The sequence below is a fragment of the Mus caroli genome, chromosome 7, assembly GCF_900094665.2.
Source record: "Mus caroli chromosome 7, CAROLI_EIJ_v1.1, whole genome shotgun sequence".
NCBI lineage: Eukaryota > Metazoa > Chordata > Mammalia > Rodentia > Muridae > Mus > Mus caroli.
This window is the reverse complement of record NC_034576.1, coordinates 112,638,945-112,654,704: the sequence shown is the minus strand read 5'-3', so window position 1 is coordinate 112,654,704 and position 15,760 is coordinate 112,638,945. Positions and strand designations below refer to the sequence as shown.

At 38.6% G+C, this 15,760-nt stretch overlaps 1 protein-coding gene across 5 annotated transcripts in view; it reads left to right on the top strand.

Moving 5' to 3' along the window:
• The window catches only part of Sbf2 (SET binding factor 2), a 355,852-nt gene that overhangs the window by 239,362 nt on the left and 100,730 nt on the right, over nt 1–15,760 (top strand). For all 5 annotated transcript variants that reach the window (XM_029479589.1, XM_021166298.1, XM_029479590.1 and 2 more), the window contains exons 15-16: nt 831–940; nt 2,419–2,568. In XM_029479589.1, coding sequence (XP_029335449.1) covers nt 831–940; nt 2,419–2,568 — 260 coding nt within the window. The remainder of the gene's footprint in view (nt 1–830; nt 941–2,418; nt 2,569–15,760) is intronic.

Below are 15,760 nucleotides of genomic sequence, written 5' to 3'. Positions count from 1 at the left end.
GTGTGAGGTGGAATCTCATGGTTGCTTTGATTTGCATTTCCCTGATGATTAAGGATGCTGAACATTTTTTCAGGTGCTTCTCAGCCATTAGGTATTCCTCAGGTGAGAATTCTTTGTTCCCGACCAGTTTCTCTGCCCTTCTTTCCTCCTAGTCCCTACCCCCCATCCCTATCCACTCCTCTCCTTCTCTTCAGAATATCAGCCAGCCTTGGCATATCAAGTTACAATAAGACTAGATCTTTGAGGCTAGTCAAGGCAGCCTAGTTAGGGGAAAGAGTCACAAAGGCAGGGAATGTAGTCAGAGACAGCAACCCTGCACCTGCTGTTATGAATCCTACATGAAGACCAAGCTTACAACTGTTACATCTGTACAGAGGGCCTGAGTCAGTCCTGTGCATGCTCTCAGGAGGTTCATGGACTGTCTGTCTGTCTTTAGTGATACTTGTCTCTTCTTCCCTAGCAATTGAGGGGGATGTGGCAAAGTCTCATGATAGTGGAGCTTTTTCCTGTTTTAGCTCTAGTTTAGTATTCTGGGTGTATCTTGAAGTTGATTTCTTAGATATGTACATATTTGCAAGTGTTATACTAGTAACTTACCTCTCCATTATTAGAAAATGTGAACTAAATTGTATATACTCCAAAGGAAAAAATGAATTACTTTAAAACTATTAGCATGACCAATTATACTATTTTTTCACTTGTTACATTTGTACTTGTTACACTTGTTACATTTTCAGGTTTTTTTCCCAAGGATTTGAAAGATTAGCCTAGTCAGTGCATAATGTATGTAGTTCTAATTTATTTGTGTTCTCTTTATATTCCTCTACTAGTTTCAATAATGGAAAAAGTGATAACAGTTTTTAACAGTGCACAGAGACTGGAAGTTGTTAGAAACTGCATCTCGTTCATATTTGAAAATAAAACTTTGGAGACTGAGAAGGTAATGAACCGTTTTTCCTATTTATCATTTCCCTTTTAGGCTACATTTGAAGTTACCAAGTGGTGTCTTCTCCAGTTCTCTTCTGTCTCTCAGTCACTTTAATGACTTAGGTGAACAGTGTCTAAAATTTAGACTATAGTTTAAATACATGCCTACAAGAAAAATTTTGTAGTCATTTTCTACAAATTTTTGTTACAGAGATTTCATATTATCTTGTGTGTGTGTGTGTGTGTGTGTGTGTGTGTGTGTGTGTGTGTGTGTGTGTGTGTTATGTGTGTGGGGTGTGTGCTGGTGTCAGCAGATGCCATGCCACCAGAGCCCCTGAAAAGCGGGAGTTATACCGTAAAGAGTCACTTGATGTGGGTGCTGGGAACTGAACTTGTGAAAGCAGTACACAGTCTCACCAGCTGAGCTGTCTCTCCAGCCACTTTCTCTCCAATTTAAAAGCTTGGTTCCTTAAAACTTTTTTCACATACTTAATTTTATATATAATTTCATCTTTTGCAAGGAATCTAGTTAAATTGTATAATGAATACTAGAAACTGATAATAAAATTTAAATGTGCCTTTGGGTTTTCTTGCCTTCTTCAATGGATCATGCTGAACATGACATAGCCTTTTCTTGGTGACTCATGGTCACAGTTCTCAACATCTGCTACAAGGGGTTGGTAAATATGTACAGTTGCTTGCTACTTACTACATGATAACTAACCCATCATCCCTCACTTTTTCATGTTGAGCGTTTTGTTGTTTATTTGTTGGTTGGTTTTTGCCTTCAGCTTCTGCATGCTGTTTTCTTCTGATTTGGGTTTGTTTTGGTTCGGAGTTTTGGAGACAAGGTCTCACTCTGTAGTATTCTACATTGATGTTGTGTTACTGATCCTTCTGCCTCAGCTCCTTGGAATACAGGTGTATGCCGCCATACCAGGCTTTGCATGCTGACTTTATACCTGCTTCTATTGTTGTTGTGCCCCATTGCTCTGACAATTTTCCTTAATTGCTTATTTGTACCTTTGTTCTATACTTTTAGGATTTTCAAATTAAATAAGCTCTCTATTACAAAATGCAAATGAGCAGGTTTATATAGTAAATTAGGGAGCCATTTCTGAATGTTCTTACAATGAAAGCAATGCTCTCATTAAAGATAACATCCAAAGATGTCTAAATGTCTATAGCTTTGTGTCATGGTCTAAGCAGCAGTCTATTTGGTCACTGAAGTTCTGTCAACTCCGGGGAAGGAGGGGCAAATTTAACGTTTTCTCAGTCTGCATTACAAGCTACTTGTACTTGTTTTTCTTCCTGTCTTATAAATGAACATATAATTACAATTCTGTTTTACAATTGGTCTTAATAGTGAGTCACCCATTCCCTAGGAATTCAATTCTGGTGACTTTGTTAAATACTTGACAGGACATATTTGAATTTTCAGTGTGGTTGCTTGAAGGTACTTTTGGTCACATGGAATTCTCTTGTTCTCAGACCCTTCCTGCTGCCTTGAGAGCCCTTAAAGGAAAAGCAGCAAGACAGTGTCTCACTGATGAACTGGGCTTGCACGTTCAGCAGAACCGGGCAATACTGGACCATCAACAGTTTGACTACATAATAAGGATGATGAACTGTACTCTACAGGTAATCTGGAGTGATTTTGGATTATTCCCATTTTGCAAATAACTTTTTTTCCCAAAAGATATATTAATTACTGAAATATCAGTGTCTTAAGGCTGCTATGGCTAAAGAAGAGCTGAAATCTATTGAGTCACTTGCTCCTTAGCTGATGTAAATTCTCACTTCTTTGTTCTTCCCTTGTTTTCTATTGACAAGTACTTTGTTACTTTACTGATTTTATAATATGACCAATATATTAAAGGCCTATAGTTGTATATTACCAAATTTTATACTTACGTCTGTTAATGTAGTTTTTGGCTATTTTATTGGGTTTTAATGTTTTATTACACCCTAATCAAACCTTCAACACTAGGTAGGAGAGAAAGCAGGTTAGAGGGGAAAGGGAACACACATCTCTTTGGACTACTTCCTCCTGATGAGGATGTTGAGTCCCTTGGGGCAAGTCCAATCTTCATCATCAGAATACCTCCACTTTCTTCTCATGAAACCACAATAACAACAACCAGGAACAGCACTGGGGCAGCAGCCTCCACAGGCTCTCTCAGGGCCTGGCTGTGCATGAAGCAAATCATGACACCTGCTGTTAAGTGGCCTCTTATCCCACATCTGGGATTAAAACAAAAACCTATTCACATAACATAACTGGGTTTTTTAAGAAACCAAAATTCTCACTATATACGTCACTCCCTAGTCAGTTTTTAGATGTTATTGAAGCAGAGAGGAATTAATAATGAGCAATCCAATAATAACTGAATGAATTGAAAGAAACAATTTTCTATAGGCTTCAGAATAAGTATATGTTCTTACAGAGACGACATTCCTATAAAATAATGAGAACCCAAATTAGAAGAAACAATTTGGGTTCCTTGTTCTTTGCCATCCTGTTCTCTTTGAGTATTGAGAATTATGCTCTTCTGTATTCTGTGGGCACTTATACTCGCATATACATGTAGCCTCCCACCAGACATATAATTAAAAATAAAACAGATCTTAATAGGAAAACCAGACACATCAGTGATAGAATGGATATGTCAAATTTGGTATTTTCTTTCTATAGATTATTATTTTAAAGAGAACATGAACAAATTACAGCTTCAGGTAACGATATGGTTGTATCTTAAGATATTTTATATAAGACAGCTCAGTTATAGTATGGTTCCACATAAAAAATAAAAGCATAGTATTAAAATAGTATCCAGAAATGTTCAACGTAGTGGATATTAACATAAGTATGATTAAAGCCACAAAGAAAATCAAAGTCAAGATATGGCTGAAGGGATGGGGATCAAGCTACGTGCTAGAAAGCCACTAGCTTGTAGGAGGCCCTGTGGCATCTCAAAACCCCTAAATAGTTACCATTTTGATACTGATTTATTTAATAGTGGTTTCTTTGAAAGACTGTTCAACTCTCAAGTAGAAACATGCCAATCTATATATGTACTGGTATACAAACACATGTTATATATTAAATCTATATATGTACTGGTATACAAACACATGTTATATATTAAATCTATATATGTACTGGTATACAAACACATGTTATATATTAAATCTATATATGTACTGGTATACAAACACATGTTATATATTAAATCTATATATGTACTGGTATACAAACACATGTTATATATTAAAAGTAGGCATAAGGTTGTTACATAGAGTAGACATGATATGATTCCTTTTTTATTTGTAATTCCATATTCATGTACATATAGGTGACTATAAATCTGAAAAGATATTTACACTAAGCCCATTTTTACATAAGAGCATTTCTTTTATAATTAAAAATTATTTTGTAGAAAACATCTCAGTGTATGCTTATATACTGAATTTTCCCTTCCCCCCCAAAAAAACCCCACATTTTTTGTTAATTTTTATAGTAATTTTTTTCTATTGAATTTTTTCTATTTTTGTATTTTACAAAGAAGCAGGATTGACAGGTCAAGATGTTCAAAAGCTCTAAAGCTAGACAGTTCCACAGCTTCCAAATAACTGATGTTAAAGCACAAAAGCTGTGTTGAAAGGTTTTTTTTATTAGTATTTTATGCTATTTATGAACTTAAGTTTCAAAGCTTTAAGTTTCACACTTTAAAATTATGTTTTAAAGTCTTATCTAAATTTAATCTTAACACATCTAGTTAAGTATTTTACTTACAGACCTGTAGGAAGCTGGGCTACAATATTTTTTTTCATTGAATACTCATCTTTCTGGGAAGTAAGTTCAGTCATAACTTTGTTTCTTTCAAACACAACTTACTTATATAACTGCTTACATAAATCAGCATTTCAGATACACTTAAGCAGAGCTCCTGTTCCTGTTAAGGTTTCCATTGCTGTGAAGAGACACCATGACTAAGGCGTATTTTCTTTCTTTCTTTTTTTTTTGGGGGGGGGGGTGGTGACCTCCAGAGGGCAGTCATGCTAGGTCCCCTTCCATGAGTGCTCCACAGCCTCAGCAATAGTGCCAGACTTGGGGATCTCCCCTTGAGCTGGATCCCACCCCAGGCCCATCACTAGACCTTCTTTTCCTCAGACTCCTCTCCATTTCCATCCTGTAATTCTTTCAGACAGGAACAATTATGGGTCAGAGTTGTGACTGTAGGATGACAACCCCATCCCTCAATTGATGTCCTGTCTTCCTGCTGGAGGTGGGCTCTTTAAGTTCCCTCTCTCTACTGTTGGGCGTTTCATCTAAGGTCTTTGAGTCCTAAGTGTCTCTTACCTCCCAGGTCTCTGGTGCATTCTGGAGAAATGGTCAAAGTCCCTAGTGAACAGAGAAATGCAAATTAAAATGACCCTAAGATTCCACCTTACACCCATCAGAATGGCTAAGATCAAATCCTCAGGTGACAACACATGTTGGAGAGGATGTGGAGAAAGAGGAGCACTCCTCCATTGGTGGTGGGATTGCAAACTGGTACAACCACTCTGGAAATCAATCTGAAGGTTCCTCAGAAAATTGGAAATAGATCTACCTGAAGACCCAGTTATACCACTCTTGGGCATGTTTTCTTATAAAGGAAAACATTTAATTTGGACTGGCTTATAGTTTCAGAGGTTTGATCCATTATCATCAAGGTGGAAGGCATGCCAATGTGCAGGCAGACATGGTGCTAAAGGAGCTGAGAGTTCTACATCTTACTCCACATGCATCAGGGAATGACACTGAACATAGCATGAGCTTATATAAGAACTCAAAGGCTATTTCCACAATGACACACTTCTTCCAACAAGACCACACCCATGCCAACAAGGCCACACCTCCTAAAAGTGTTAGTCCCTATGGGATAAGCATTCAAACACATGAGTCTATAAGGTCCATACCTATTCAAACCACTGTATCTCACTCCCTGGCCACCATAGGCTTGTAGCCGTAGCATTATCAAAATATATTTAGTCCTTACTTCAAAAGCCCCCATAGTCTATCACAGTCTAAGTCCAAAGTTCACAAGTCTCTTCTGAGATTCATGCAATCTCTTAACTGTAATCACCTATAAAATAAAAAACAGACCACATACTTCCAACATGAAATGGCACAGGGTATACATTATCATTCCAAAACATAGGGAAAGGACCAAAGTGCAGAAATACAGCACCAAAGCAAGACTGAAAACTAGCTGAGCAAATTTCAAGCTCTGTGTCTGATGTCAAAAAGCTCTTAAGCTCTCCAACTCCTTTCAGCTTTGTTGACTGCCACACACTTTTTCTTTTAGGCTGGTTCTACTCCCTGATAGCAGCTTTCCTTGGCAGGTATCCCATGGCTCTGGCATCTCTAACATCCAGGAATGTCACAGCTTCACACTGAGACCTTTCACAGACTCATACAATGACCCCTCCATGCAGGGACACCCCTGCCATATGCCTGGCTTCAGTGACATTCCTTACTCTTGAAAGGAAAGTCCATAACCCCTTTTATTTCTAGGCCTCCATCCAGGAATATCCCTGCCACACACTTGGCCTCATCGACTTTCCTTAGGCTCTGATGGAGATTCCATAAACCCCTTTTTCTGTCCTTGCCTCTAAAGGCAGAACCACATGGCCAAAGCTGCCAAGTTCTGCTACTTGCTGGGGCTGGAATATGGCCCTCTTGTTCAATTATATCTTTACCAGCTTCCTGTTTTCAATGGTTTCCTTCACTGCCTAAGCTTGGCTATTCTGGAACTTGCTCTTTAATATTAATAATTAATATCTTTAATTTGTTTATCTCTTTGAACACAGGATTTATATCCATTCCACTTCCTGTGCCCCTTTAGTCCTTAAAACCATACATACATTTTGTATTTTTGCTTGCTCTGTTTGCAAAATGCTCTCTTCCTAACAGTGAACCACAGGACAGAGTCTATACTAGGTTGCTTTGAGATGTCTTTTGCTGATGCAGTTAATATAAATCTCTTTATCTTAGCCTTAGTCAAACTCTTTGGACAAAAGCAAAAGCCAGCCACATTCATCACCGAAATATCACAAGAACAACTGTATGTGTAGGCAACATACTAAAATTCTTCTCCTCTGAAATGTCTTGAGTCAGGCCCCCAGAGTCTAAGTCACCTTCAGCACTACTGTATTCTATGTTCCTACTAATATGGTCTCTTAAGCTCCACTTAAAGCATTCCACTGCTCGCCTAATCCAAAATCCCAAAAAGCACATTTCTCCAAACTAAAACAGGTGAGGCTTATCACAGCAATACCCCAGTCCCTGGTATGAATTTCTCTCTTAGTTAGGATTTCCATTGCTATGAAGAGACACTGTGACCAGGGAACTCTTACAAAGCACAACATTTAATTAAGCTGGCTTCCAGTTTCAGGGTTTAGTCCATTATCATCATGGCAGGAAGCATGGCAATATGCAGGCAGGCAGTGTGTTAAAGGAGCCAAGAGTTGTACATCTTGATTAGCTGGCAGCGGGGAGAGACTGCGTGTCACACTGCATATAACTTAAGCATGTATAGCATGTATGTGACCATAAATCCCACCTCCTTAGTGACACACTTCCTCCAACTAGGCCACTCCTATTATAGTAAGGCCATACCTCCTAAGAGTGTCATTCCCTATGGGCCAAGCATTCAAACTCATGAGTCTGTAGGGGCCATATCTATTCAAACACCACAGTCTCTGTGTTCATCATGCTCCCACCATTGTTTGCCATTATAGAAGTATTATTTTGGGTTATTAGTGGGCCTACATGTACTGTCCTTACTTGAATAGTTCTTTATTACACCGTGGGTTTAATGGTGTTTCTTCTTGTTGAAACAGCAGGCATAAAGGGGCTGGACATGACATTCAGAGTGCCCTTTACAAACACATAGAATTCAATAGCAGGCTAGACATCTGTGTTGGTTTTTTAAGAAAGAAACAAAAAGTAAATGAACTAAATTTTAGTTAGTGATTCAAACACTTAGTAATGTTTCTTTTCATGACCTAGAAATTAGTCTCTTTCTTGCCCTCAAGGGAAAACCAAAGGGAACATGAGTACTGCCAAACAATTGCTTTGTTTATTAGGCTCTTTCAAAGCCAAGATAATTTTGTCACAGCACTGTTTTATACAGGGTATAATTACTTCCTACATAACATCTCATTTCAAAAGATGGATCATATTTTTCAAAACAAGGGTTACAAAAAATCATGACTTGAACCTCTATTTAACATTTTTATTATGTCCAGAATCTAACTACTGTGTTTCAACAATAAATTTTGATTTGAAAACCCACTGAAGTTCTCTACTTCTCTCATTATGTTAAACTTCATTCTATGAGGAGCCCACTCATCAACACAGAAAAGGACCTTAGGAAATTCCAAATAAACATAAATGACAATTTTGATACACAGTTCCTCTTATGAAGTAGAGATCTCCAAATACATTTCCCCTGTATGCTTAAAAAAGAACAAGTAGACAAGCCAAACACTAAATATCAGCAGGTTTTAAAGTCTTTTTTTTTTAAGATTTATTATTATGTTCATTAGCGTTTTGCCTCCATGTATGTCTGTGTGAAGGTGCCAGATCCCCTGGAACTGGCATTACAGACAGTAAGCTGCCAAATGGACACAGGGAATTGAACCATGTCCTCTGCAAGAAGTCCTCTTACTGACTAAGCCATCTCTCCAGGGCCTGCATCAGCAGGTTTTGTGACTATACTTACACATTGGTCTCTATAAGCTTGGAGAGCTGGTTAAAGCTGGAAATTTTATATTGCAATAGAAACACTGAGAATGCGAGGTCATCCGTACTTAGGAGCATGCTTACACTCTGCCTTATGGCCTTAAGGAGAAGCAATTATACATCCCTTAAAATACACACATACACACCAATTATACATCCTTTAAAACACACACATGCACACATGTGCGCACGTTTAAACAATCAGGATTCCACAGATCAAGTTCATTAAAAAAATGAACTCACAGTTTTAAACTGTTCCAATACCATGGATATGATCCAGTATAAATTAATTTCAGCATAAACCAGTGACAAATTTAGACCTCCCCTATGACTAAGACTATATTTACTTATCTAACATATGTATGTAATAGTTGAGCTATGAAGTAAAATATCAACTATAAGAAAGTAACAAGAAACTAACAAGAACTACTAGGTAAGCTTATATAATCATTTAGTAAAGACACAAGGGATGTGGAAGAATTAGTGTTATTAAGGTGTTAGGTATCACTCTGTAAATGAACTGTATTTTAAATGCAGTTAGCCAACTGGTTCTTGAATTTCTGTGGAAGTACTACAGATTTAGGATGGCACCTTCAATAAAAGAACAAAATCAGAGGATTTAAAAACATCAACATAGGTTAATGAAGATGTGCTGACATAAAGCATCAACAACTAGGTCGGTGGGAAAGAACAGTCAGAAGTAGACCCATTTATGTCACTTTTCACAAAAGTATTGAAAAGCATGCAATATAGAAATAACGGGTTTTATTTCTTTACAAATAGTATTGGAATAACTACATATCAATATGAATACTAACTATATATCAGAAAATAAGGATTAATTTGAGTAGAGCATTGACAAAAAAATGGAGATATAAAATTTTTATTGGTAGCTTGATTTTATTCTTTTACATAAATTCTTTTTAAAATTGGCCACCTCACTTCAAACTTACAATCTTTCTGAACATGTGAGACAGCCAGTGTGTACCACTGCTTGTACTTCAGTAAGGCAGGGGTGTTGGGGGCAGGATAAAAGCTCCCTAGGGCAACCCAAGCAAAACCAGCTATGCATGGGGGTGGACATCTATAGGCTCAGCACGTGGGAGGGCGAGCAGAGGAATCCAAAATCAAGGTTATCTAGTCAGCTTGACACCAACTCAAGTCATCTGAGGAGGGAACTTCCCTCAGTTAAGAAAACTCCTCTATAAGATCAAGCTATAGACACGCCTTTAGGTAGCGACCCCTTTGGAGGCTAAACCACCCTTCCACAGGGATTGCATTTCAGATAGTAACATTATGATCTATAATAGTAACAAAATTACAGTTCTGAAATAGCAACAAAAATAATTTTATGGCTGGGGGCAGGGGTCACCATAACATGAGGAACTGTATTAAAGGGTGACGGCATTAGGAAGGTTGAGAACTACTGTGGTGGGGCATTTTCTTAATGATTCATTGATGAGGGAGGGCCCAGCCTATTGTGAGTGGTGCTGTCCCTAGGCTGGTGCTCCTGGATTCTATAAGAAAGCAGGTTGAGTAAGCCATGAGGAGCAAGCCTGTATGCATCATTTCTCCATAGCTCTGCATCAGCTCCTGCCTCCAGGTTCCTGCTCTGTTTGAGTTCCTGTCCTGGCTTCCTTTGATGATGAACAGCAAAGTGAAAGTGTAAACTAAATAAGCATTTTCCTCCCCAAGCTGTTTTGGGTCATGGGGTGCGGGGGGTGTTGTTTGTTTGTTTTTCGAGGCAGGGTTTCTCTGTGTAGCTCTGGCTGTCCTGGAACTCACTCTGTAGACCAGGATGGCCTCGAACTCAGAAATCCTCCTGCCTCTGCCTCCCAAGTGCTGGGATTAAAGGCGTGCGCTAACACTGCCCGGCATAGGTGTTTTATCACTGTAATAGTAGCCCTAACTATGACAGTTACATAGTCAGTTTGAGGCCAGCCTGGGCTCAATGAAACTGTATCCAGACTTCCTTGCTCCACTATCCATACCCTTTGGTTGTGGAGCAGACAACACAACATAACATAGGAATTTCTCATATGTTCTTCACTCATTGGAAGATACCTCTGTTAACCCAAATATTCAAAGATAGGAATCCAAGACAGAATAAAGAATGTACTTTCTTCCACAAAGGTAACCACGTTGAGACAGGCTACAGCATGGGGGCAGAGTGCAACATTACACAGAGACACTCTGTAACACTTCCCATTTCAATTTTGTGGACCAGCTTTGTCCTGCCCTGTTCTGGGTGTTCTGGGTGTTGACATAGGCTTTTCCTCAGAGCATAAGGTTACCTTGAGGTTGACATCTCCCTGCCCCAGCCTGTCAAGTGCTGGCATTGTTAAAAGCTGTCTTACTAAATTCCTTTACCTCTTTCACATTTCGTTGCCCCTTTAGTTCTAGCTGCCCTATCTCTGCCCTCGGTCTCTATTGTCCTCACTTTCCACTTGGATTTTATCTCTGTCTGTCCTCTATAACTAATACTAATTGTTCCTCGTAACTGTTCAGCTTATCTTCCTTACATTCTTTCCCTTAGCAGTTGGCATTTCAGTGCACACTGTAGTATTCTTATTCCTCTTCTCCCTGGCATGTATTGGAGTTGAGGGCTCATTGTTTCTAAGCATCTATTCCTGTGCTGTCTCCTTGGGCCTATCTATCCCCTGTGTTTGCTTCTGAGTTACTATTCTACTCTCCCAGTTGTACGGGAGGGTGAGTATAAGCTCTGAACCTGTGGCACAAAGGCTCATTTACCTAGCTACAGACCCCCAGCCCTGTAAGAAAGAGTAGTGTCTAGTCGCTATTGCAACCTAGCCACATTTAAAACATTACAAATACTTCGACTTAAAGAAAATGGATGTTTTTTTAATCCCAACCATACACCAAATCCCACATTTTCAGGTTTCAGTGCATGAAACACAAGAAATTGATTTCTGTGAGAATAAACTAGATAAAGTCTTAGACAAACAATTCAAAAGGATTATTGTAAGAATAACTACAAAGTGAACACAAATAAATTCTTACACAAATTTTACAAAATATGCAAACAACTGAAGGAAATGAAGATAATACAGAATATAGAATAAGAATTCAGTAAAAAGAGAAACACTGAAAAATTAAGTTTTGGAAATGAAAAGTTCAAACATTAAATAATGCAGTGGAAATACCAGTAAAATGAAACAAATAGAAGGCAGACTATCAGAGTTTGAAGTCAAGTATGATGATAAAATCATCTCTGCTAACTCTAAGATGTAGAATTACCTGATAGAGGAGACTCTGAGCACGCCTGTGGAGAGTTACTGTGCTTAGGTTAATTGAGAAAGGGAAAATTAACCTGCTGTGTGCAGCATCATTTCCGGAGCTGGGATTCTGGGGTTCTGGGATGTATAAAGAGGAGAGAGTAAGGTGAGCACAGACATTCATTCTTTTCTTCCTGACAGAGGATGCAGTGGGAGCAGTTGTATCAACCTCTTCCTACCTCACCTTCTCCACCATGATAGAAAATATCTTAAAGTATGAAACAAAGTAAATATGTCCTTCCTCCCTCCTTCCCCCTTCCTTTCCTTCCTTCCTTAAGTTGCTTTTAGAGTATATTTTATCATAGCAACTGATAGCTCACAATGACAACAAGGTAAATGACTTAGAACATTCAAACAACAATAAAGATAAAATAATAAGCGCAAACAGACATATGAGAACTATGGCACACCATTAAAAAAGCAAACTTACAAATCATAGGCATAGAAGAAGGAACAGCATAAGCTAAAGGCATAAAAAAATATGTTCAACAAAATCATATCCAAATTTACAGATAGAAAGTACCATTCACATACAAGAGGCATTTAGAATGCCAAGCAATCAAGGCTGGAACAGAACCTACCCATGTCTCATCCTAGTTAAAACACTAAGTGTACACAACAAAGAAAAATACAGACACACATGACAGGGAGCACAGAGTCTCACATACAAGCAAACCAATCAGAATAACTGTTGATACCTTAGAAGCGACTCTGAATTCCAGGAAGGTGCCACATAATCTGGTTAAGCTCTGAAAGATAAGAACTACCAACCCAAAGTACTGTATCAAGAAAAGAGGTCCTCGTGGCTGAAGGGGAAAGACCCTGTGTGATAAACAAAAACTCAAGGGATTCACAATCAGCATGGTAGTGCTACTGAAGACACTTGAAGGAAACCAGAATGCTGAAGAAAAAGGTAGGCTCATAGAGATGTAGGAAATAATAAGCTGTACTAAAACTAAGCAAATAGGTATTAGGGAACTTCCAAACATTACATAAAGAACAAAATGACATGAATTGTGGTGGCTTGAATAGGTTCGGCCCCATAGATTCATGTGTTTAAATGGTTGACCATAGGGAGTGGCCTTGTTGGAGGCAGTGTGGCCTTGTTGAAGGGAATGTCACTGTGCATAGGTGGGCTTTGAAGTCCCCTATGCTCAAGCTCCTCCCAGTGTGGAAGATAGTCTCCTTGTTGCCTTTGGATCGAGATACAGAAATCTCAGCTCCTCCAGCATCAAGTTCACCTGCACACTGCCATGCTTCCCACCATGATGATAATAGACTGAACCTCTGAAACTGTAAGCCAGCCCCAATTAAATGTTTGCCTTTGTAAGAGTTGCTTTGGTCATGGTGTCTCTTCACAACAATGGAAACCAAAACTAAGACATTAATATGTAATCTTCAATAAGAACTCATAATGTTAATATATCAATTTTTCAATAAAAAACACTGACTAGCGTATTGGATTTAAAACCAGGATTATGTATTTGTTGCTTACAAGAAAAGCAGTTAACTGATAAAATTAAGATGAAGGAGAAGAAGCAGAAGTAACATAGCTTGGAGGTGAAAGGACCAGAGAGGCATTCTAAGCAAGTAGAACTAGAAAGTAGGCTTTTTTCTATTCATTCAACCAAAAACCAGAAGAAACCTTGACAGGAGATTAAAGTCTATAGCCTGTTTATTACACAAACATTTTATTTATATTAGTATTCTATGTGTATAAGTGTGTACCCAAGCGTATGTATGTGTACCACATGCATGTATGGTCCATGGAATCGAGAGGGCATTGTATCCTTTGGAACTGGAGTTAGAGGTAGATGTAAGCTTCCATATGGGTATTGGGAATTAAACCAGGTCCTCTGCAAAGGCAACAACTCTTTAGCTACTGGGCTGTCTCTCCAGCCCTGACAACCTATTTTAGTCAAGGAAACATGTTCATTTTTATAAAACTTTTTAAAAGAAGTTATGTGTCTGGGTATTTTGTTTGCACATATGTCTGCATATTGCATGGGTGCTTAGTGTTTGAGGCCAGAGGAGGACATTGGATTCCCTGAAACTGGAGTTAGAGATTGTCATGAGCCACATGAAGGTGCTGAGAACTGAGCCTGGGTTCTCCAGAAGACTAGCCAGTACCCTTAACTACCAAGCCACCTATCTCTCCTGCCCCTTAACTACCGAGCCATCTCTCCTGCCACTATAACTTGTGTGTGTGCGTGTGTCTGTGTCTGTGTGTTGTCTGCATGCATGTTTATGCAGCACAGGCATGTAATGCTCTTGGTGGCCAGAAGAGGAGACATTGATCTCCCAGAACTGGAGTGATAGATGGTCCTGAGCCACACAATGTGAGTGCTGAAAATTGTTCCCGGGTCCTTTGGAACGGCAGTGCTCTTAACTACTGAGTCATTTCTCAAGCACCTGTAACTTCATATTTTAAATTACAAATAAAATTTTGGTAGGCTCAAAATTATTAAAACACTGTAAGCAGTGCCTGTTTTTGTGCACACAAGGCTTACATTTAGACTGAAATTCTTTAGCTGTGTTTTTAGAGTGGCTTCATTTTCCCCTACTGTCTATTCACAGTAACCCCAAAGTCTTCTACTGGAGTTGATTTGCTCAGACTCTTTACTCTGGAACTCAGCCCTATTAACAAGCATATGTGTAAAAGTAGGTTTTGCAGTTTGAGGGATGATTTTTCTATCAATAATGCATCAAAAATTTTGATCATTGCCATAACCTCTTGAAACATATCTCTGTAGAGATGAATTCATTTATTTTAAGGGCACTCTTTCCTAATGTGGACTGTCATGAGTACATATTGAGCCTAACATTGTGTTCTATAAATTTCATGGAACTGGCTTCTAGAATCCACGCTGGTAGCCAGAATGTTTGCAGGAGATACCTGTCTGAGTTCCATTCTGGACAATCTTTTCATTGAGCCAGTTGAAATCAGAAATGGATTTGACAAAGGATTCAGGAAATTATGAAACAAAGGTTATTAGAGATAATTGATTAAACTCTTCTAGTTAAAGAATGGGTCCACCAAGGGGAGGAGGTTGGGTAAGGCTAGCAGTACCATAGTAACCTGCCAGGGATAAGGATGGAGATCATAATGGCCAGACCTGTGCTTTTTCCAATATTCTAGACAGAATGCCTTTATTTGGTAATAATGTTTGATCTTTGAATGATTCTATATTAATCATACTCTATTACTGTGGCAAAGTACTTGAGGAAAAAAAACTTAAAGGATAAAAGATATATTTGTCTCCCAGTTTCAAAGTTTGAGTCTTTGGTTAGCTGGTTCCATTGTTGCTGCACTTTACTGGGGTAGAACATCCTGAGACAGCCAAGAGCAGAACAGAGATGCTCATCTCACTCATTGTGGCCAAAAAACAGAGCAAGAGGAAGGAGCCAGACAATACACTTAGCTAATACACTTAGAAGTCATACCCCTCATAGAGCTTCCTCCAGCCAGACCCGCCAGTCTATTCAGCTGTAAGTGAAGTTCAAGCCCTCCTGGTCCGATTGTTTTCAAAGCTGGTATCCAGGCTGTTATCCTGTGAGCCTTTGTGGATAATTTTAGGCTCAACCCATTCTATCAAACAGTTCTATTTCTTTAGATTTAAAGAAAAAATTGTCCAAGTAGATAATCTTAATTTTATAGTCTTTATTGATACAAAACAGTGCTTTTATTAAAATTTAGTGTCACTTCTAATGAGAAATATATATATATATATAAACAGTACAC